We start from the raw sequence: 25,527 nt of genomic DNA on the forward strand, positions 1-25,527 counted from the left end.
AGTGAAATATATTTCTTTGAAATACATGACAGATATTCAGAAACTAAATTCTTATTGATTACTTACATGTATTTGAATATATATATTTCAGATCCAGTATGAAAACCGTCATTAATTAGCTACTACTAATAGTGTTACAAATGACCCAAACAAGTCCTTACCCATCAGGTTGTCTCCCCTGTGGAGGCTGTTGTAATGCTATGTTGCCTTGGTTACCATTCATGGCAAATTGTTGCTGCTGCTGAGCTCCAGATGATTGGGGCTTTCTGAAGAACACAAACAAAAGTTTAGTAATCTGAGTTTTTTATTTGTTAAAAGGAAGGAAATATTTTATTTAACAACGCACTCAACACATTTTATTTACGGTTATATGGCGTCAGACATATGGTTAAGGACCACACAGATATTGAGAGAGGAAACCCACTGTCGCCACTTCATGGGCTACTCTTTTCGATTAGCAGCAAGGGATCTTTTATATGCACCATCCCACAGACAGGGTAGTGCATACCACGGCCTTTGATATACCAGTCATGGTGCACTGGCTGGAACGAGTTATTTTTTAGAAAGTTGGTCACTAATATATCACAATGACAAACTATAGTTCATCCCATCCTTCTACAAAAATGTTTTTTGTAAATAATTTCAGTTTTGTTATAAGAAGAAGAGTAAAGAATATTTTGGAAATAACACAAAAATACTATTTTTATATCCAATGTAGAAAACAATCGGCTAAGAAATAAATAACTTGTAGTAAATTCATGAAAAAAGGTGTTCCCTGTGGGACAGACTATCCTGCCAACAACTCATGCAGGATTTGAAAGAGATTTAGTTTAACATGCACCAACTGTCAAAAAATTAACCTGAGTCATCAAAAATGTATATTGTATTCAACATTTTCCACTGAATTATGCAAGTAAAATTTTGAAATGTTTCCTTTCACTCCACATCATTCTACTTCATTCAGTCTGTTTCAATTTCCACTTTACGGTACTGGTAGTAGAGAATAGTTCTAATGAAAAGCATCTTTGGTAATTCAAGTCCTAAAAAGAATGTTAGTCTAACTTTCATTAAAGGTTACATGAATGTTAATAAAATTTACACTTAACCTTATGTATCCATGCAAGGACCGGTGGGGAAAACAAAGTGCAGGAAAATTAGTTTAACACCATTAAATTGCTGAACATTGGACAGTTTGTTTTGTTTTGTTGAACGACACCACTAGAGCACATTGATTTATTATTACTCGTTGGCTATTGGATGTCAAACATTAGTTAATTTTTATGTATAGTCTTAGAGAGGAAACCAACTACATTTTTCCATTAGTAGCAAGGGATCTTTTATATACACCATCCCACAGACAGGATAGCATATACCACAGCCTTTGATATACCAGTCGTGGTGCACTGGCTGGAACGAGAAATAGCCCAATGGGCCCACTGACCAACATTGAAAAGAGATAGGTTAAGTGTAACAGGAAATCTGTGATTAATATTTTTGTTTGTTTTAAATACACCTATAAATATATTAAACTACTCTAGAGATATTTTGAAAAACTTATGTCAAGAAAAGCAATTATATTTATTGTGTTTGAAGGATGACATATATATAGTCCGTCTCATCCTCCTACAAAAAAGTTTTTTGTAAATAATTCAGTTTTGTTTGAAATTAGAAGAAAAGTATTTTGGAAATAACAATAAAATACTATTTTTGTGTCCAATTTAAAAAACAATCAGCTAAGAAATAAATAACTTGTAGTAAATTCCATAGCATGAAAAAAGGTGCTGGTCTTATTGATCATGTGTTGCACAAATTTAAGATGTGCACAAATTGTTAATCATGACATATTTCGTACATCCCTAGCAAATGAGTAGTAAATTTTAATGGTCGCAAACCCCCCTCCCCAACAAAAACTCTTACTGAAGGTTAGCCCCCGGTCTACAGTAGACCTCCATCTTGGCGAGCACCAGTTCTGCAATGTGTCGTCTGTCCTCCTCCTGCGCCTCCCCCAGCAATGTCATCGCTGAGCCGTTAATCTGTCAACACACAACAAATAACCCATATGGCTAAAAATATCTTAGTAAATATCAAAGTGATACATAGATATTTCATGTTTTTTGTCAAATATAATTTATATCTCATTGAGTGAAGTTTGCAATCATATCTCATGAGTCACGCTTGCGTGACGACTGTGATATGATCGCAAACTTCACAAGATGAGATATAAATCATATTTGACAAAAAACATGAAATTTTCTATTTATTATATAACTTTTGGCAATTTACCTTTATTTTTAAAACGCCGGAAGCAAAATAGTTCCGGCTTTCTTACAGTGAAGATAACACTTTCTACAGTGACGATAACACATTTTAGAGTGAAATAGTGAAATTTTCACTCTAAAATGTGTTATCATCACTGAGTGACTGATAACACTTTTATTTCACTGATATTTTAAGATATTTCACTAAATGTTATATAATAAATCCAGAGCTTCTAGAATGTTTATCAAATTCACTAGCCACGGGATCAGTGATTTAAAAACATTTACTAGCCACGATTAAAAATTCACTAGCCACGGGATCAGTGATTTAAAAACATTTACTAGCCACGATTAAAAATTCACTAGCCACGGGATCAGTGATTTAAAAACATTTACTAGCCACGATTAAAAATTCACTAGCCACGGGATCAGTGATTTAAAAACATTTACTAGCCACGATTAAAAATTCACTAGCCACGGGATCAGTGATTTAAAAACATTTACTAGCCACGATTAAAAATTCACTAGCCACGGGATCAGTGATTTAAAAACATTTACTAGCCACGATTAAAAATTCACTAGCCATGGGATCAGTGATTTAAAAACATTTACTAGCCACGATTAAAAATTCACTAGCCATGGGATCAGTGATTTAAAAACATTTACTAGCCACGATTAAAAATTCACTAGCCATGGGATCAGTGATTTAAAAACATTTACTAGCCACGATTAAAAATCCACTAGCCCTTCTTTACTTTAAGTTAATACAATTTTACTAAATAATAGAAATAATAAGACATGTCGCCTAAAGAGGGAGATAGAGCTTAAAAACACTAACATTGGAGACTTGGGTGGGGGCAGGATATTCATATTTACAAAATAGACTTAACTGCAATATTTGACAAAAACTAAATTCACTAGCCGTCGGGCACAGCAATAGTAGTTATTTACTAGCCCGACATTGAATACTAGCCATGGGAGTAAGGCTACCACAATCTAGAAGCCCTGATATATCCCACTAGAACACCAAGTGGAACATAACACTTTGACGTCACACGATGACATCATCGATTAGTACATGACGACCTTACAGGAACTTCAACCAAACGAGTTGAGAGATATAAATTAAGATCGATTATGGGTAATAAATAGGATATTAAACTCGCTACCATTTCGTATCATGTTTATGTCCCTCGTGAAATACTTTTCATCATCACTCACTAAAGCTCATGATAACTGAAAATTATTTCACTCGGAACATAATTATGATACGAAATGCAAGCTCGTTTAATGGTGTCTAATTTCCACAACAATTAACCATTCATTGCTCATCTTTCCTTCTTTGTTCCTCGGCTTTACTTTTCTGTCTTTCTGTCTATCCTTCTCAATGTCCACAGTGGAAATATTGTTTTTACTTTTGTTTCCAGCATCTTGATCTACTAAATATGAGTATGCGTTAAATGTAGAGAGGTCTTAATTAATATAGGCATCAGCCTGTTGATCAATCCAAAAACCGCTGTGTTTGATTTGCAGAAATAGATATTGTTATAACCAATCAGTTATCACAGGAGAAAATTTGTTTAACACACATTTACACATTTCAAACAAAGTAGTTAAAACATCGATTTCATGATCATGTATTTCAGTAATTAAATAATTAAATTTTCATTACAACATAATGTCATCCTATTGGTCCAGACGTAGTAACGGGAGTTTGTTAATTTTTCAATGAATGTAAAAATAATGTCGTCAGGGAAAGTCATTTTATTGGGGCAAGTTGTCTTATTGAGTGTTATTGTTTATAGACCAAAAATTATTCAAACTGAAATATGAAGTTTCAGTATTGTTATTAGCAAGTATGATTTAAATTTAATTATAAGTATTTTCTGTTATTTCTTTTATGTTCATCTGGGTATGAACAAAAAAAGATTTTTTTTTTTTCATACCCGATGAACGTAAAAGAAATACACAGACAATCCTTAATTAAAACTAGAATTAGCAATTATAAATCATGCAACATGACACTAGGTTATAAAATAATTAAATATAACATGTCAATCATCATAAATCAGCCAACTTCATCAAACTGTCATGGGCTTAATATGTTATTGATCTAGTCTTTGCTAAATGTTAAGGTTTAATATTCTATGATTTTCGTTCATCAAGTAACTGTGTATTATATTTTAATTCACACTTTAAGAAATCAATGATACTAGAGCAAGAAACTTGACAACAATTTTCATTCAAGTTTTTTTTGGAAAAATCCCCTGAAATACTAAAATGATAAAGAAACAAACCTCGATAATATATTCTTTTCCATCTTTGCCTTGTATTGCTTCCACTGCCACTATGTCCAAGCCACCAAACATCTGACAGCATTCATCCACCCACAGTTTAAATCTAGAAGAACATTTATTTGACTTTATTTTCATGCCAATATTCAATCAGAATTCAAGGTCTAGTGCACACATCATCACTAAGTATTTATGTCTAAGATACACCTTAGTGAGAGAGAGGTCAGTCTAACAGGTTTATACCCCCACCCACCCACCACCCACCACCCACTGAGCTGCAAAACCTCTCTGGGTAGGAGATTGCATTGAGTTTTAAACCCAGCATCTAAATTAATTTGTGAGTTGTTCATTTAATTTACACATCGCGAACATGTTCTAAGGTGCTTGTTCACGATGTGTAAACTAAATGAATAACTGACAAATTAATTTAGATGCTGTAAAAGTAGGGGTTTTTCTTCGCGAATATGTACTAAGGTGCTTATTCGCGAAGAAAAAACCTACTTCTACTGTATTTAGATATCAATATTTCGAGCAACCGATTTTTATGTGCTGGGGTGTTGTTAAACATTCATTCATTCATTCTAGCAACAAAAGTGTTTATATTCATTACTTCATGAATAACCTGAACAATACAACTGTTAACATAAATATTATACACAACTACATGTATACTTGCACAAGACGGAAACTAAAGGATGTTTAAAAACAAGATAATAAGCAAATACTACTAGAACAGAAAATAAGAGTTTGAATTTTCAGTTCTAGTCGTATTGTTTACTACTATTGTTTCTGAAATAATTTTTGTGTTACAAAAGGATGGCATCTAATTTGGCACCGTACATTTACCTTTCATTCATTCCAATTTGCTCCAGCATTGCTGATCCTGTGTTGGCCTTCCAGTTACCAGAAATAGATTTTCTCCTGGACAAACAAGTCAATAACATCCAATGAATAATGAGTAGACATGCTAGTGGCACCAAAACAACGTTCCTGATTGCTAATTTTCAAACATTAATCAAAATTAACAAAATAATAAATCACCAGTAAATAATTAAAATACTATATTCAAACAGCTGAGTAGTTTTACGCTTGTAATATCCACAGAATGTAGACTGGTTGCTCATAATGTTTAACAGACATCAAGGAAACCAATCTATATATAAAGTAACCAGGATTAGAGGCTGGACAGCAAAATGATTGCTGAAAAGAAGAGCTGGGCAGTATTGAAATTTCAAGTTCAGTATCAGTATTTTGGGGGTGATTTTACCTCGGTATCGGTACGGTATTCGGTTTTGATACAATACTGATACCAATATCGAGCAGTATTTTTGGTATACTCGGGTTTAAATGCATGCCCGAGTTAAGTCTTGCCTGCTAATTTCATCTAAATAAAATTAAATTCCATACTCAAGCCTCTCATCTCTCTTCTTTTCAGCTATTTTGCAGTCATTAGATATATTGCTAGTGCTTTACTAAATGGCAGGAAACATTTATCAATACCAAAATTTCGGTATTTTGAGATTTGCTTGGTACAGTAAATCGGTATTGAATTGATACTGATACCGACGGTATACCTCCCAGCTCTAGCCTCTACTGCAAATTAACTTTAGCTTAAAATGTAGACTGACAAAATATGTAGATTTAGCCAGAGCAGAAGATTGTTAGCCGTAGATAAAATAAACATTGGTTTGACAGATTACTCCACGAGATGCTGGCTAAGATAATGAGATTTAAAAATCGAGTTCAACAGCAGACCAGTCATTGCTACAGACAGGCTGACCGATTATATGGATGACTTACATTTCCCAGGTCTCTGGTTTAAACAGACTGCTTGGTCAAACACATTTTTCTAGTGTTAGCTACTGATTTATAACCACAAACTGATCTGTCAAATGCCATGCGAATTGGTGCAGTAGGTTCAAAACCTGTAAACGACACTTGGTGTTTTTAAATATTTAAAAGTTTTCTCCTGACGATGTCAACATTTAGTTGACGAAACGTTGAGATTTTAAACTTGTGGTTTTAAACAGAGACATTACTTTTATACAAAATATTTAAAAGCACAAAGGGCCGAATTTACAAAGTCTGTTTATGTCTTACACATTTACAATGATTAAAAACAGGCTTCGTAAATTTTACCTCAAGTGTCAGATTGCATACACGTATTAGACATTGGTAAATGATCTATAGAGAAAAATCCATCAGTCATAAAAATATTATGTTGTAAAGACATAAATAATAAATAAATACTGTACAGTGATTTTGATTTAAAAAAATAATAATAATAACCCAAACATCACTAAAACCAAATAACTGTGCAAATAATCACCACCTGATTAAACTTACCATTAATCCAATTAGAATGCAAAAATGTTGTGACATGTTTCTCAGTTATATCAGTTATTAAAAAATTTACTATATGTGTATTTATAACATTTAGTCATAAGATTTGAAAATCATGAAGTTAATATAATTTAAATGTTTAGATATTTTTTTAATGTACATAATAAGCAAAGATTGTAAAATGTTATATTTAAAACTTGGCTTGTTAAATGTCATATAAATCTCTGAAATTATAAAATTAATTAGAATATCATAATTACTATGTAAAAATAAATAAATACTGGTAGTAAAATTATTACACATAATTATATTTAATCAGAAACTATAGACATATATTTTATATGATCTAAAACACACTAGTTTTGTAACTAACCTGTTTCACACAGTTACTTACAAAGAAAACAAATGCATTAACCTATTGCAGTTTGAAATAACTTCTCCCTTGCCTGATGACACTTTAAAGGTTCTAACAACATGGCCAGCTAAATTGCATGTAAAATTAAATGAATAGACTTATAATGTGTAAAATGTAACCATGTCTGCAAAAAACGATACAGATAAGGAAATATAACAACAGACATATATATTTCTGTATTTTTTGCTAGTCTGTGACCATAAGAGTATAATGTCAGACATATTTTGTCAAAGATATATTTGACAACTGGAATTTTGAACATGTAATAATCATCAGAGATGTCTCCATTTTTAAAAGAGTCAAGAGTGCAAAAAGGTTAATGGTAGTATTCAGGGTAATTTGAAAATATAGTGAGACATCATTTGATCATTAAAATATAATAAATACATGACAATTAATAGTAACATTATTTAGATTTTATACATTAAATATTTCCACATGGACACTTGATATGATGTCATTGTAAAAAACACATTTGTGAAGACGTTATGCCTGATTTTTACTTTTTTTTTTTTTTTACCAACGCAGTTTCATATACCATCTCCCTGAACTTTAGATATCCTTATTTACACTAGGTGTACACAACTATAAAAAAATTTACATTTAAGAATCCTAATACAAACATAAACATTTCTTCTGATTTTTTTGTCTTTTTATACTCTGTATGTGACATATTTAAACTTGGTTTTGGCCCATACTTACAACATGATATAAAAGTCTGTACAATGCTATAACTCTACAGCAATTTGATAAACTAAATGAGGAAGTTACTGAAGAAAAGAAGTAATTTTAGAAATGTTCCTTCTGTTTTATTGCATCATGCATCAAGAAGACAAAAAGTTTGTTATCACCTGTGAATCACACTGATGACCATGATGCAGAATGAGTTCTGGTTTAATGCCAAGGACAAATAAACATGTGTATATGTAAGAAAAGAAAGAAAAATAATGTCACAGATCCATACCTCTTCAATATAATGCTTTCAGACATTATATTTGTTAATATTTTCGAACTTTATAGAGCATGATGACCAGCATAAAGGTGCCACCAAAATGACGTCTGCTTGATGCTATGACATCACACATCACGCTTGAGCAGAACTACATCACTGTGTCTGTGGCAGACAAACTTTCCCTGGATATATCCACATTAAAGGTATACTGTCACAGATTTAAGGACCTTATTTCTCTAAAAATGGATAATAAATAAAAATGATATTAATTGTTGGAAACCAAATCTTGCTATCCCATCACCTTAACTAAACCATGATGGAGTGAAATCCATGTCAACCCTCTGGGCAATTTTAGCTTTTGAATTATGGACCATTGCCATAATTCAATACTTTTTACAAAATATCATTAATAAATGGTGTATGGTGGTTTTGAAGATGGTTGAATAAAGTACATTCAGGGATAAATCAAATTATTTTTGTTCAGGTAATACTTTGTTAGACCATTAAATAGGTCAGTGGTCTGTGACAATATGCCTTTAATTTATTGGAAATAAACAGTTTTCCTGTGTAATTTTGTTTCATGATTATTGGTGATTATGTGATTGTTACCACTGATTGGTAGTACATGTAGTTGGACTCACCTACAGAACCTGTTACAAAATAATCACACTTTGTTTCAAGTTTCATAACCGTATATAACACATAAAACATAACTAAAGAGTTGTCGTTCACAAAATACCATTGGACATGAAGGTAGAAATCCATGACAACAAATACGAATATTTCTAGTAACTGATAAAAAATAAAATTGCATACAACACGTAACAAAAAGACATAAGCAAGGGGAATAAACTGAAAAAAGCAGTTTTGCGTGTTAAAAGCCTGACTGAAAACAAGCTCATGTTTCTATCTGTGAATACCAATCATCTGTTTAGCATAAAATATTTTGTTTATTGAAGAAAAAAATCATTATGAGGAAAATACCAGTGCATGCTATATTTATAATACATGTATTAAAATGTGAAATGTCTTAACTGTAATTGTCTGTACCATTCAGATATTTAATGTATCCATCCATAAGTGTAATTATGATTAACTGAGGTCATTTGGTGTTATTTAAAAGATCTGTTACAAGGCTGCATGTGAAAAAACGAGCAAGCAATCAGTCAAGCTTTGAACTCTTTTATTCTGTGCTGGGGCCAGCAGTGCAGTGGTTGCCAGGTGATAAAGCAAGCAGTATAGCACGTGACGGAGCACCTAGCACGTGATGGAGAACCTAAACACGAGGCTGGGCTAGGCAGAAACAGAGACTTACATGAATGCCTTGTAACTAGGCCCTATCTTCTGGACGTGAACGTCGTATTTGGCATCAATGTACGGTTCTGTTGTGGAGTAGCTCGAACTAACCGCCACAACACCCGCGATGTCTTGAAAATCATAATGGCTGCCTATCCTAACCTGCGTGTATAGCGGAAAAAGTCAAAATGATAGCTAAACAGAAAGACCACGCAAGCATGCAGTACACCAAGGAAAGCCATGGATGTGTAAAATACAGAACAGAAATTGCTCATTTCAGGCAGGATGATGAAACCAAAGAGTTTCAACATCGGTGGCCATTCTCTCTCAAGATGAGAAAATTCTTACCCCCACCAAACAAAAACAATTAAGGGTCAACTTGGGATACTAAAAACAAGGAAAACAAAACAGGGGTAGGGTGGGTTGTTCTTAAATGGATTAGGTTTATCCAAATATGAAGTCATGATTTGTGATCCAGGTTTTTTTAATCAATAACCATCCATTAATCAATGACAATTAGCGGAAGATCATTTCCATGTATATACCAGTATGGACATGTATTTTCAATCAGTGGACATGCATACATGCATTTGTTGTCGTTATGTGTTATTTAGCACAAAAAACCCCACCCCCAAAACCCCCCAGAAAATGTGTCAATGGAAAATTATTCATCCATACATGAATCACCTGTGATCGTAGAGAAATATAAATACTGATTAAGATTTTAATTATATTACACTACTGTAGTCAGGTTGGGGTGGGTGGAGGGTGGTGGGCGTTATCCTAGACCATTTATGTCCTTTATTAGTGTGTGTTTATTAAATGGCAGCCATTATGTCAAGAATATAAACAGGCTAAAAATAATATTGACCTTAAAATATAATTTGAGAGATTCAGTATGTAATAATCATAAAAAACACATTAAAAAACATCAATAAATGTTCTATAAATTTTGAGCACTGATGTAACAATAAAAAGAGACGTTTACATTAATTATGAATTCACTCTAGAGTGCTGGCCTGAATTACAATGGCTAACAGGATCATTCTCGCTTTGTGGACCGATTGATACTTTTTTTGCCAACCCAACCAGTATGCTATAATTTGTATATCAAAGGCCTTGGTATATGCTGTCCTGTCAATAGGAAAGCGCACATAAAAGATTCCTCTTGGAAGTAGGTGGTTTTCCCTCTCACTGTCTAAGCAAAGTGTTACAAATATTATCTTAAACACCAAACTGCTGTAGTTTAAAATGTGCTGCTCAACATGTTAGACAGCCCTAGTTTCACTCAAAAGGGAAAGACATACTACATAAATATATTGAGTATATTCAAAATGAGCTGTTTTTGTTCTCTATCATAAACATCCATGGCTGATACAAGGTGCTAAAAAAATAGACATCCAAATGTCAAGTAAAAAAGAACACCAGGCATCCATAACGAGAGAGTTCTAGTTTCCTTTTTCTTAGTACAAATGATTTTTTCTGCCTCTGTTTTCAACAAATATTTTTGTATATACATTTAAAATTATGAACAACTTTTCAGTAAATGAGATTGTCCTACCTCAGAATTTTGTTTATGTATTTAACTGTTCCTTGGTAAGTTTGTAATTTTTATTATAAATCTGTAGATGTTTCTTCTCCATTTAAAGAAAAATAAGATTTCTTTATTCTGGCAAATACATACATTATAAAAAGCAACGACAGTGTACACCAACTTTATTTACTTAAAGATGTACTAAAAACCATAAATGTCTTATGCTACATATACATATATATATATATATATATATATATATATAATATCATCAGTTAACAAACAATGAGTTCCGTCATTGTCTTCAGTGAATTCTGCTTTAAGGACACCTGATGTTATTCTTTACTCGACGGAGATGAAGAAGAAGCTACATGTAAGTGATAGGTAGCGTGGGGTCTTCACTCACAGGTAGGCCTTGTAATTGTTTCCAATTTTCTGGATATGGATGTCATATTTGCCCTCTATGAAAGTCTCCGTTGTAGCGTAAGATTGCGTAATGGCAACAACGCTTGCAATATCTTGAAAACTGTGAGCTGTGTCTATCTTCATCTATGAGTGCAGGAGAAATATTTCTCACAAATTATTTCTTGGTAGAAATTTACTTTCATAGAGAATAAGGATTTGTTGTAGAAAAATTAAATATGATTATGAGTGTTGTCATATAGTTTTAAGAGTGTTTCAGAAAACATAAGACTATTTTAATATAATACTAGCAATAAAATATTTTAGTAATAAATGAATGATGAACAAATGTTTTTTACAAGGATGCCTGTCTAAACCGGACTGAACAAATTGAAACTCGGTCAAAACCGGACAAGTTTCATGTTCTCAAATTTTTTAATTTCTAAAATGCGACCCTTTAAACACCAGAACCTGTCTAAAAGTGATAAATATTAGGACCCCAGTGTGATCTGGTTTAAACAGGGTTCACTGTACTTGCATTATTATGTGATATTATGGGTGATTTCATATTGGCCTTGTTATTGTATTGGTCATCAAGGGCCAATACAATGCATATTTGAGAATCTATAACCAGGCCAATGTTAAAAAACATTTAATGACAGTTTTATTATTTATCAATCAATTTCCACTGACAATTATGAATTAGGTTTAGGGTATTTGAAATAATATTTCAGACAATGCTAACCTCAATTTTTTTTTAGAGATCAAATAAATAAAAATGTATATGTTTGTGTGCAAAATACAATTTTATGTCTTGTCTTGTATTCAGAAAGGATGTTATAACTATAACAGTACATGCATTTTGTTGTGTCTTGCAGTATATGAAGTAGGCTGTTTGCAACATGTTATGGCTAGTTGATTAATACTATGTTATATAGAATAATATCAGGGTGTGTTATTTTATTTCAGACTGTAAGCTTTTAAAACAATAATAATATGTTACATAATCAACCAGGAACAAACTCAGGTATCATATTTTAAACTATAATAATGAGAACGTTTATTATATACATAGCTATGAAATACATGTATACAGATCTAAAGAAACAATAAAATACATAGCTATGAAATACATGTATACAGATCTAAAGAAACAATAAAATTGATATTTGGTGAAAAGTCATATTTTCACTATATTTTAATTACAGTGAAAAATATAGAAATTATATTTATATTTTTGTGAACAAGTTCATGATTAAATTATCTCCCCTTATAATTTATTATGATCTGATTATTGAGGTCAGTGTTGCTTCATCATTTTTACTTTTATGATTACCAATGCAAAATGTGAGTAAAATATTTGAAACTGATTGAGTATGAAGCCAAACGATGGTGACACAATATTCTGTCATTGAGTGTAAGTTAAATTTTAATTTCGTATTTGATTCAAGTTTTCTTTTTGTTGTTTTTTGGACGATCACTTTATCAGTTATGTTTTTACAGCAGTATTATTAAATAATGATTAATTTAATAATTAAATAGTGGTAATATTTATTCATATTTCTTTTTAAAAATCCATGGTCAAGTAAATTTTGAGAAAAATTTCTACCGGAACAAATAGATCTATAGACGTTATGTATTTTCAGTAGCATATAATTAACAAACAGCGAAAGATATTGTCAAAAATTAGGAAACATGTATATAATAGATAGACCCTTCCATGGTGGGGGTTTTCCAATTATAATTTTTATATGATGTGTGAAAACCATGTTTTCACTCATTGCTTCACAATTCGTGAAAATATGGTTTTCACACATCACTTGACAACATAAAAATTGTATTCGAAAACCCCTCACGAAATAAATAGCCTCTCTATATATAATTTAAACAATCACATCAGAGAATGCATTCTAGTACATGTTAATCAATACATGTATTTATAATGTAATTGAAGCTGTGGATTTCCTGGCATTTTATTTACTATATGTATTTAAATGTATGTCATTTACAGCTTGTATTTGCCTCGAGTATATTTTGAATTTTAATAGTGAAGGAAAAGAAAAAAGAAAAGATAAAAATTGTTGAGTGCAATAAATTTCAAAGAAAAAGTCTCATATGTAAACTATTTTGGTTTACTGCAAACTAACATTCTTTTAGCTGTTGGTTGACCAGACACCATTTTATACTCTTTAAAAAAAAAAGTATTTTAAAAATAATAAACAAGAAATAATATAAATTTTTAGGAATCCGTAAATGCTGCTAATGTAACTTTTCTTTAATGTAAAATGTAGCAATAAAATAGGCTATAGTGTTTGCAAACAAGTGGAAAGTCACATGAGAATTGCAATCGAAAATGTGATCCTCCTATTATTCCTGATCTCTCCGTATCAGGTCTAACCATAGCAATAACATGTAATTTCATATCCTCAATAGAATAGAAGATAGTATTGTTTAGAAGACTGTATTAATCAGATAGCAATCTACATCAAGTTACAGTTTGATTGGGAAAGTGCACGCAGCAGCACGACATCAAATATTAACAAACTTTTGGATCAAACCAAAATATAGCATAATTCTGCATTTTATGAAAAGAAAAATAATTGTACACTGAGATGACCTCAATCTTCTCTGGGTGAGGCACAAGTGTATAATCAAACTACTTTAGTGTCCTGTTATCATCGGTGGTGATTGGGGCAGCACAGCATAAAGACAATTATTACACGAGGGTGTACCTTCTGTGGGGATAGCCACTGATAAGAGAAATAATTACTAGAAAGTAATTTTACGCAGTATTAAAAGCTTTGTATTGAAAATCTACTGACTACTCACATCGAAAACTAATTATATTTTCATCTGAGTAGTCTAGAGGACAAATTAATGCGTCTGGAATACGGTGTTAAAACATACTGTATGAAAAGTTAGATACTGGAGTATCCATAACAACATAAAGGACGTTATCATCAATTTTTAGTACTGATTGCTTTTAGAATGTAGCATCAAAATGGAGGAAATCCTAAGAAAGAAAGAAGCTTAATTAATTAATATGTTCTCTGGTATATAGGTCACAGTAAATGTTAAAGCTAGCAATATTTTAAAGTTAGTTAAAACAAATTTAAACTAAAAACTGATTTTAATGTGTCTGTAATATATTTACAGAAAATAAATAATATTGATATTTTAAGATAAAAAATAAATAAAATTTATTTAAAAAAATAACTTCTTACCTTTCCCATTCCTGAATGGGCATGGCCAATTTTGACAACCACTGGAAACTTGGGTGTAATTAACTGAAAAACAAATATCTAAATCTTTACACATACATGTACATACATATGTGTTAAAAGACACATGACATTGCATATGAACTAATGGTAAGTTAAAATTATTTACCATTGATGCCACAGATTATAATTCTGAATATTACAAATTTCTTGCCAAAAGGATCAAATTACTGACTTCTGATCCAGAAGGTTTTGTAAGAAACATAAAAGTGATGATTTTGTTTTTTGACTAAAAGTGATGAAGACAAATGTCCATTCATCTGTGCATTGTGCAGAGTTAAATAAAGTTTGTTTTGTTTAACAATACCACTAGAGCACATTGATTTAATTATCATCGGCTATTGGATGCCAAACATTTGGTCATTCTGACATACAGTCTTAAAGAGGAAACTCACTACATTTTTCCATTAGTAGCAAGGGATCTTTTATATGCACCATCCCACAGACAGGATAACACATACCACAGCCTTTGATACATGGTGCACTGGCTGGAACGAGAAATAGCCCAATAGGCCCACCGACGGGCATCGATCTCAGATCGACAGCGCATCAAAGCCAGTGCTTTACTACTGGGTTACGTTCCTCCCTGCATTGTGTAAAGATACGACCCTGATCACATATGGTTTTGTCGTTCACATTTATGTCAAATACTAGGATATTCCAAATACAGAAACTATAAACATTTATCATTTTAGGTATTGAAAAGTATTATAATGTGCAAAATCATTCAAACTAAGTTAAATAAATTCTTGGGAAAATAATTTTCAAAATAATGAGTAAATAATAAATACATAAATACATACATAAGGAACATGCTCCACTACTGGGCTATGCATGGCTCCCTAAACTGTGCTGAAGGGGATCCACAGGGGACAGAGTTCCACTCATCACCCCTAATGGTTTTAAATACAGTGCTCAATAGGTGACCGATCTCAATGGCACAGTGGTTAAGCCATTGGACTACAGGCTGGTAGGTACAGGGTTCACAGCCCAGTACTGGCTCCAACCTAGAGCGAGTTCTTAAGGGCTCAATGGGTAGGTGTAAAGCCACTACACCCTCTTCTCTCTCACTAAACACTAACTAACAACTAACCCACTGTACTGGACAGATAGCCCAGATAACTGAGGTGTGTGCCCAGGACAGCGTGCTTGAACCTTAATTGGATATAAGCACGAAAATACCTACCAGCCTGTAATCATTTCATAATTCTAAAATTAAGCCTTATTAGAGAAAACCAACTATATTTTGCTATTAGTAGGTAATAAACCCAATTAGAGAATGGATCCACTGAGGGTATTTGATCATATGATATAATCACTCAGGTGAAGACTCTTCCAACTGATCTAGACTTTGCTGACTGAGCTAGACTCTACTGACTGATCTAGACTCTACCAACTGATCTAAACTCTGCCGACTGAGCTAGACACAACTGACTGATCTAGACTCTGCTGATTGATCTAGACTACTGACTGATCTAGACTCAACTGACTGATCTAGACTCAACTGACTGATCTAGACTCTAATGACTGATCTAGACTCTAATGACTGATCTAGACTCTACTGACTGATCTAGACTCAACTGACTGATCTAGACTCTACTGACTGAGCTAGAATACTGACTGAGCTTGACTGCCAACTGAGCTTTTTTTCACCACAAACATTTGACACAGAGACAAAGACATTTTAAAAAACCTTTTTTGGAATTACAAACATGGATGATTATGAGATGAATGGTGAAGCCACAGTATTTCCATTTCAGTATGGGACTACTTGATAGGGCCGTGCTCCATGCTTGCTGTCAGTTGAGCTATCTCAGTATCACCCGAGCTCGGGATACACGAACCTGCAGTGCGTGCCGGGTAATCATCCCCCATGTGGGGTCATACACTAAGGAGACACCCATAATCGCACCCGTGAAGGGGGTGAAATTTGATGTATGTGGCCTTACACTTACCCATGGAGCCTAGCAGTGCACGCACTCTGGGTTGGAGCCGGTAGTGGCATAAAACATCCCCCATTGCCTCAGGTAGGATACAAACTCAGTACCTACCAGCATCAAGTTTGATGGCATAACTACTACATTACTGAGGCCGGTACTGAGCTAGACTGCCGACTGAGCTTGACTCTCCTGACTTAGCTTGACTCTACCAACTGAGCTTATCTGCTGACTGAGCTAGATTCTACCAACTGAGCTTGACTGCCGACTGAGCTAGACTGTACTGACTGAGCTTGTCTGCTGACTGAGCTAGAGTCTACAGAATGAGCTTGACTGGCAACTGAGCTAGACTCTGCCAACTGAGCTTGACTCTGCCACTTTTGCCAGACTCTACCAACTGAGGTAGACTCTGCCAACTGAGCTAGACTCTACTGACTGAGCTAGATTCTGCTAACTGAGCTAGATTCTGCTAACTGACCTAGACTCTGCCAACTGAGCTAGACTCTACTGACTGAGCTAGATTCTGCTAACTGAGCTAGATTCTGCTAACTGAGCTAGATTCTGCTAACTGAGCTAGACTCTGCCAACTGAGCTAGACTCTACTGACTGAGCTAGATTCTGCCAACTGAGCTAGATTCTGCTAACTGAGCTAGACTCTGCCAACTGAGGTAGACTCTGCCAACTGAGCTTGACTCTACCAATTGACCATGACGCTACTGACTGAGCTAGACTCTACCAACTGAGCTTTACTCTGTTGACTGAACTTGACTCTATCGACTGAGCTTGATTGCTGACTGAGCTTGACTGCTGACTGAGCTAGACTCTGCCAACTGAGCTTGACTCAGCCACTTCAGCTAGACTCTACCAACTGAGCTTGACTCTGCCAACTGAGCTTGACTCTACTGACTGAGCTACACTCTACCGACTGAGCTTGACTCTATCGACTGAGCTTGATTCTGCCATGTGTATGAAATAAACAACTGAACACTGGTGTGGTATTTTCCAGATGCTGTTCAAATACTGGCTTTAGAAGCCTGTAATAGCTTATGTTTTTTGGAATATCATCTATTCAAACCACAATTTAAAACAAAAATGTGTTATTGATTCTATGTAGACTACTGGCTGACCCTCTTTCCATGATCACTGGTGTCTAGAAACTTGAAACGTCAACTAATACACAGCGATAAACACGTATTTCAAGTGTGTTCTTATTTGCATGAGATAATTGTCACCTAAATCTCTGTAATATATTATGAATATCATTATGTTCAAATTTATATAAATACCCAACTTTATACAGTACAAAACGCATTAACGTTATTACTGAATATTTCATGGTGCATTATTTATTTTAAGTCTATCAGAAAGGGGAACAAAAATTGACAGTGCATTGCTTCATAGGGAAACATTCTTGCATTCTATTGGTTAACTATGTTAGTGAGGCATGGTAACCTAGAAATGATGGTATCAGTTTTGAGCAAAAGGATTATCAGCATATGAAACAAGACAGTTTTTAATTTTTAACAGATAAGAGTTTGCCTAAACATTTTTTGTTGTTGTTATTTTATTTATAATTTTTTTTTAATTAATGAATTTCAAAAACTAGATATCTGGTAGCCCACCAGGCTTACAACTTTGACGATAATGGTTGCCCGGTTGATAAATCGGGTAGCCCTGGGCATCCAAACATGGCATTTGTCCAAGCCTGAATTGATAGAAATGAAAACGGTTGTTTGCTCAGTGCTGCAAAGTAATCGTACAATATTTGCTCAATACTGCATGGATTCAATATTGAGGTGGCTGGCTGGCTGAATAATCTAAGAGTGCATCTTAAAATAACAACACTTTATTTAATTTTCCAGAAAACAGAAAAGAAATTGAAGGATTGCATTGATTAAATCTTGTGACACTGTGACGTAATCACCGATTCATGTATATAAGATGGTGCATGTATTTGATTCCAGGATGTAGCAGACAATTTTACACAGAATCTTTTATATGTATATATAATTCCCACTGATCACATACTATGTACTATAGCCTTTAAAACCAAAGAAGGAAGGAAGGAAATGTTTTATTTAACAACGCACTCAACACATTTTAATTATGGTTATATGGCATCAGACATATGGTTAAGGACCACACAGATATATAGAGAGGAAACCCGCTGTCGCCACTTCATGAGCTACTTTTTTGATTAGCAGCAAGGGATCTTTTATATGCACCATCCCACAGACAGTATAACACATACCACGGCCTTTGATATACCAGTCGTGGTGCACTGGCTGGAGTGAGAAATAAATAACCCAATGGGCCCACTGACAGGGATCGATCCCAAACCGACCGCACATCAAGCGAGTGCCATACCACTGGGCTACATTCCGCCTCTTTAAAACCAATGAGGGGTGGAATTTAGCTCAGGAAAAAATGTAGCGGGTTTCCTCTGATAACTATGAGTTAGAATGACCAAATGTTTGACATCCAACAGCCGATGATTAATTAATCAATGTGCTCTAGTGGTGTCGCTAAACAAAACAAACGTTTTTAAACCAGAGATGTTCCAATGATTGATGATAACTGAAACCTGATCAGTTGCGCTCTGCCAGTTTGATGACTGATTGTCAAAATCCATAATCATTTGTCATGGAAAAGGTTAACTGTAATTGTTCCGCCAGATTAAATGATGGAATTAATGTACCGTAAATATGTTTGCGGTTGGTCTTTGATTTCATGTGTACATAAAACAAAAACATATTAAAAAGTTATTAAAGGTAAAATGAGGGGTTTTGTCGGATCTATATGGAGTACACGACAATAGGTGCATGGTCTTTTTAAATCAAGTCTGTCTTATGTTTATATAATTCTAACCCATTGTGTAACTGAAAGTTGATTGGTTGGTTTGTTTGTTTGTTGGGGGTTTTCTTTGTTGTTTGGTTGATGCAAACCAATTATAACCAATGACTGAATGAAATAAGTGTATCCTACAATATTTGTGTATGTATACATTTTTTCTCTCAAATATATGTTGTAATTACAACCACATTTTATGTGTGTACTATGTAAATGTAAGATCAAATAAAACATTTAATAAAAAAAAAAATGACAACCCAGCACATAAATACAATAATAAAATAAATGTTTAACGACAACTCAGCACATAAATACGCATTGGCTATTGGGTGTCAAACAAAGGTAACTAGATGAATAGGGTTAAATGAAAAATAAACCTTTTATGGTTATGTAAACAAAAACACAGTGTAAAGAGCTGTGGGTAAACGCACCATACAATATGAACCTCAAAGTAAGTATATTTTAAGACTATGTACTGATGACTGATGACTAAATGCCACCTGATTCCAGACTCTTGCTCTGACTATCGTATGATGAAGTTGCCTTGAACTCTTGTCTCGATTAAATCTCCCCCCTCCTCACACTGGGGGTTATGATTAATTTGTGGTATCAGCTGTCATGCTTCTAATACTGAGTACAACGGAAATGCAGCAAGTGTCTCGCTAGTATACAGTGGTGACAAGTCGCCTGTTGCGACTAAAGAGAAAAAGAAGAGGAAGGTTAGGAGACATATTGGAAGCAACTGCAGGGACTGCAACAGGAGCCGACCCAAAATACATGTCAGTGATGGACTCAGTGGGGGTACCAAACCTGGTGGCTCAACTGCCACAAGCGGTCCCATCTATTGAATTGCCCCCTGTGGAGCCCATGGGAGGACACATTACCTATGTAGACAACCCAGCCAGCCCCACAGCCTTGCCAATGGTGGTAGCTACTCCTTGGAAGACAAAGGAGGCCTCCTCTGCTGTTATTACAAGCTCGGAACCAGTCCAGATGCCAGCAGTGAAGGCTCATCCTCCGGAATGCAGTCCTTGGAACTTAGCTAAGACAACACTGCCACCATGCTATCACCAATTTATTATCGGTGACTTAGAAAGCGTTGAAGATCTCAAGTTGCATTCCAAGATGCTCAAGTTCAAGGCCATGCACACCCGGAGAAGAGAGTACACAATGGATGCCTACAACAACTGGAACCCTACCACCTCTGGACTTTCCTTGACGATAAGGCAGGATGATTTGTTCTGCCAAGTATGGATCAACACCAACATGTCAAACCACACCATCTACCAGATGTTTCGAATCATGCTTGGAGAGGATCATTAACCATTTTCTGGACTTACCAGATATCCCTCCCTCCCAACTTCAAATTTGCATTTGGATCACAATAGAGCAGCGCCAATCTTTCTGCCAACCTTTCCTCTGGACTTAGGACCTAGATGGACTTTAAAAATGTTTGGACCATTGATCAAAATTCTTTTGTTAATTTTTTCCTAAACAGTCTGATGCACTTTACTTTGGCAGGCCATCTAAACCCAACTTGTAACTTTAGGCTCAGTTTACCGTTGGGCAACATGCCATGGATCTGATGACAAATACAACAAAAAGTATTGATTTGCTGGATTATGTCATGACATGACTTCCCAAGAGTGCCTTTCTTCACAGCACTGAACATTACATTGGCAGCAGGGTTAAAGAGTAACAACAGTAAATACCAAACTGAAATCATTTAATTTATTTCAGTTCAGCAGAATTAATTGTAAATAAGTGGATAAATGAATGGATAGATTGAAGGATGGATGGATAAAAGGATGGATAGATGGATGGGTGGATGGATGGATGGATGATGGGTGGATGCATGGATAAAAGGATGGATGGATGGGGATGGATGGATGGATGGATGGATGGATGGATTTGATTGATTGATTGATTGATTGGTTGATTGGTTGATTGATTGATTGATTGATTGATTGAGTAATGGAGTGAGGGACAGAGTGATGGGAAGGAGGAATGGATGGATTGATGGATGGATTGAAAGGATGGGATGGTTGAATGGATGGATAGATGGAGGAAAGGATGGTGGAAAGAAGAAAGGAAGAATATAGAGATGGAGGGAGGGGATTTAGACATTGTGTGTTGGAAGACATTGTTCTCTATATTTAAACTCTTAACAGAACCCTGATGTACTTATGTAGATCAGTTTTCAGCAACAACAATTATTATATCAGCACACATGTGTCATTATATTCAGTAATTGTAGATATTTTACTTATCAGTCTCTCGTTAACAATTCATCTTCAAGAAATGACAAATATACAAGATATTCTTGCAACCACTTGTGACTGTTTTTTTATCATTTGTTAGTATGGAATTATCATACAAATAAAAGATCCCTTGCTACTAATGAAAAAATGTAGCAGGTTTCCCCTCTGTGACTATATGTCAAAGTTACCAAATGCTCATTGTGCTCTAGTGTTGTTATTAAAAAAACAACCTAAATTTAATTTTGCTCATCCAGACATAAAACATTGCTTGCTAGTTGAGAGAAACAAACCGTACCCAGTTCATGTACACACACAATTTAAATCACAATGCTGAGTATATTTTTAATGTTTAAACATTTAGAGTATGTCATTCTACCATTTCTGTTAGTGATTATCTTTGACCTATGTAAAGTAAAAAAGAAATATTTTCCATGTCAGCACTGAAAAGATGATATGCTACACAAAGAATAGCTGGTTAATGATGTAGGATATTGGCTTTATCCCAAGAAGATATAAATCAGAATCTGATCTATCATAAAGTATTATCTTGTACATTAATACTAAATCGGATTCATATGGACAATATAGGTCATAAAGCATTATCTTGTACATTAATACTAAATCGGATTCATATGGACAATAGGTCATAAAGCATTATCTTATACATTAATACAAACTCAGATTCATATGGACAATAGGTCATAAAGCATTATCTTATACATTAGTACTAACTCAGATTCATATGGACAATATAGGTTATAAAGCATAATCTTGTACATTAATACTAAATCAGATTCATATGGACAATAGGTCATAAAGCATTATCTTGTACATTAATACTAACTCAGATTCATATGGACAATAGGTCATAAAGCATTATCTTGTACATTAATACTAACTCAGATTCATATGGAAAATAGGTCATAAAGTTTTGTACATTAGTACAGGTCCTAATCTAGCCAGTGAAATGAGCAGTTTTTTTTTTGGATGGATGGATGGATGGATGGATGGATGGATGGATGGATGGATGGATGGATGGATGGATGGATGGATGGATGGATGATGAAAGGGTGGATAGATAGATGAAAGGGTGGATGGATAGATGGATGGATGGATGGATGGATGGATGGATGGATGAATTAATGGAGTGAGGGGAAGGAGAAATGGATGGATTGAAAGGATGGGATGGTTGAATTGATGGACTGAAAGGATGGGATGGATTGATGGGATGGGACGGTTGAATGGATGGACAGATGGAGGAAAGGATGGTGGGAGGAAGAAAGGAATTAAATTCTTAACAGAACCCTGATGTACTTATGTAGATCATTTTTCAGCAATAGTTGACTGCACATTCTAAACAATTTATTATATGAGCACACATGTGTCATTATATTCAGTAATTGTAGATATCAGTCTCTTGTTAACAATTCATCTTCAAGTAATGACAAATGTACAAAATATTCTCGCTACCACTTGTAACTGCTTTTTCCTCATTTGTTATTACGGAAATCCCAAACTGAGCTCTCATTTCACTGTTATGGATTTTGACAAGTGAGCACAAGCATTTCTTTTCAATCAGACTGCAATGGTCAACATTGTCATTACACCAGGGACATAATCAGATTTTATAATACATTTCTGTGAGATGGCACAAAGAGATGATCTAAATTCTATACCTGTTTCTGTGCATAGCCACAGCAGGTAACTTAATTAGAGCAGAATCATTGGTTAGACTGTCATTAGCTAGAAGAGAACACAGATTTCTGCCAGGGTATTCTAGTTAGCGGAATATGAAGAAAAGAACTGCATTGCCATTCTCCTCAATCTCCAATTCCTAACACTTACATTTATGGTGGGAGCATGTGAATGGGAACAGAACTGAGAATGAGGTGGACCTTCCTTTCTCCTCACCTCCAACAGAAATGTTTGATTAACCAGCTATGTTGTATTGTCAATATTTAAATTGTTTTACGTAATTATTTGTATAAACTAGTTTTTTTAACCTTTCATATAAATCCTTTTTAAATTCCTTGTAACTAAATTTTATTTAATGATTAATTCAGTATTTTTATGAAAACATTTGTATAAATGTTTTTAACCTTTCACATAAACATTTAAAAAAATATATATATATATATAAATATATTTTTTTATAATTATTATTATTATTTTTTTTTTTTTTACATTGATCCATCCCATCTCGTTCTGAGTACAGTTTCTGGCCTTAGTCATAAATTGTGCTCACAACGAACGTGCTTGAACATTAAATTGATATAAGCATGTTATTTCCCGACAGTCATTTGTGGGCATACATACACTGCCATTCTAGAAGAGAAACACGCTTATCCAGAAGAGGCAGGATATAGCCAAGTGGTAAAGCACTCGCTTCGTGTGCGGTCAGTCTAGGATTGATCCCCATCAGTGGGCCCATTGAGCTATTTTTCATTCCAGCCAGTGCACCACGACTGAAATATCGAAGGCTGTGGTATGTGCTACCCGTGGAATGGTGCATATAAAAGATGCCTTGCTAGTAATGAAAAAATTTAGCAGGTTTCCTCTCTATGACTATATGTCGAAATTACCAAATATGACATCCAATAGCCAATGATTAATAAATTAATGTGCTCTAGTGGTGTCATTAAACAAAACTAAATTGAACTTTGCTCATCCAGACATAAAGCATTGCTAGTTGAGAGAAACAGATTGTTACCAGTTTAAATTACAATCCTAAATATGTATGTCATTCTGTTCTTTCTGTTAGTAATTATTTTTGACCTACGTAAAGTAAAAAATAAATATTTTCCATGTCAGCACTGAAAGGATGATATGCTTACATGAAGAATAGCTAGTTAATGATGTAGGATATCGGCTTTATCCTGAAAAGATATAAATCAGAATCTGATATGCCATAAAGTATTATCTTGTACATTAATACTTAATCGGATTCATATGGACAATAGGTCATAAAGTATTATCTTGTACATGAATACTAACTCAGATTCATATGGACAATAGGTCATAAAGTATTATCTTGTACATTAATACTAACTCAGATTCATATGGACAATAGGTCATAAAGTATTATCTTGTACATTAATACTAACTCAGATTCATATGGACAATAGGTCATAAAGTATTGTCTTGTACATGAATACTAACTCAGATTCATATGGACAATAGGTCATAAAGCATTGTCTTGTACATTAGTACTAACTCAGATTCATATGGACAATAGGTCATAAAGTATTGTCTTGTACATGAATACTAACTCAGATTCATATGGACAATAGGTCATAAAGCATTGTTTTGTACATTAGTACTAACTCAGATTCATATGGACAATAGGTCATAAAGCATTGTCTTGTACATTAGTACTAACTCAGATTCATATGGACAATAGGTCATAAAGCATTGTTTTGTACATTAGTACAGGCCCTAATCTTGCCAGTGAAATAAGCAGTTTTTTCTCCTAAAGTCAGCTCAAGTCGCCAAGTTATTAGCAATAGTGAGAAGTCGAAGTCGCCATAATATTCTGGACCTAATCCGATTTCAAAAACGAAATCACAGAACAGACGTCAAGATTCCGACTTGTTTAGTGTCATAGCTCACTTGGCACCTTGTTGCTGTGTACTGGACTTTGGCGCCAGACTGTATCCTTGAGTAATCATGAATCAGCCTATTAACGGGAAATGGGTTTTGTGTAT

General features: G+C 34.3%; 1 protein-coding gene across 4 annotated transcripts in view; it reads right to left on the reverse strand.

The window, feature by feature from the left end:
- LOC121368173 (synapsin-like) overlaps positions 1–25,527 on the reverse strand; it is a 127,055-nt gene that overhangs the window by 3,880 nt on the left and 97,648 nt on the right. For 2 of the 4 annotated variants that reach the window (XM_041492793.1, XM_041492791.1), the window contains exons 8-13: positions 14,719–14,781; positions 9,578–9,720; positions 5,399–5,473; positions 4,556–4,658; positions 1,918–2,033; positions 162–266 (exon numbers count right to left, since the gene is read on the reverse strand). In XM_041492793.1, coding sequence (XP_041348727.1) covers positions 162–266; positions 1,918–2,033; positions 4,556–4,658; positions 5,399–5,473; positions 9,578–9,720; positions 14,719–14,781 — 605 coding nt within the window. Of the gene's footprint in view, positions 1–161; positions 267–1,917; positions 2,034–4,555; positions 4,659–5,398; positions 5,474–9,577; positions 9,721–11,498; positions 11,642–14,718; positions 14,782–25,527 lie in introns of all 4 variants that reach the window. The other 2 variants (XM_041492795.1, XM_041492792.1) reach the window with 1 other exon arrangement.

Source organism: Gigantopelta aegis, chromosome 3, assembly GCF_016097555.1.
Source record: "Gigantopelta aegis isolate Gae_Host chromosome 3, Gae_host_genome, whole genome shotgun sequence".
Lineage (NCBI taxonomy): Eukaryota > Metazoa > Mollusca > Gastropoda > Neomphalida > Peltospiridae > Gigantopelta > Gigantopelta aegis.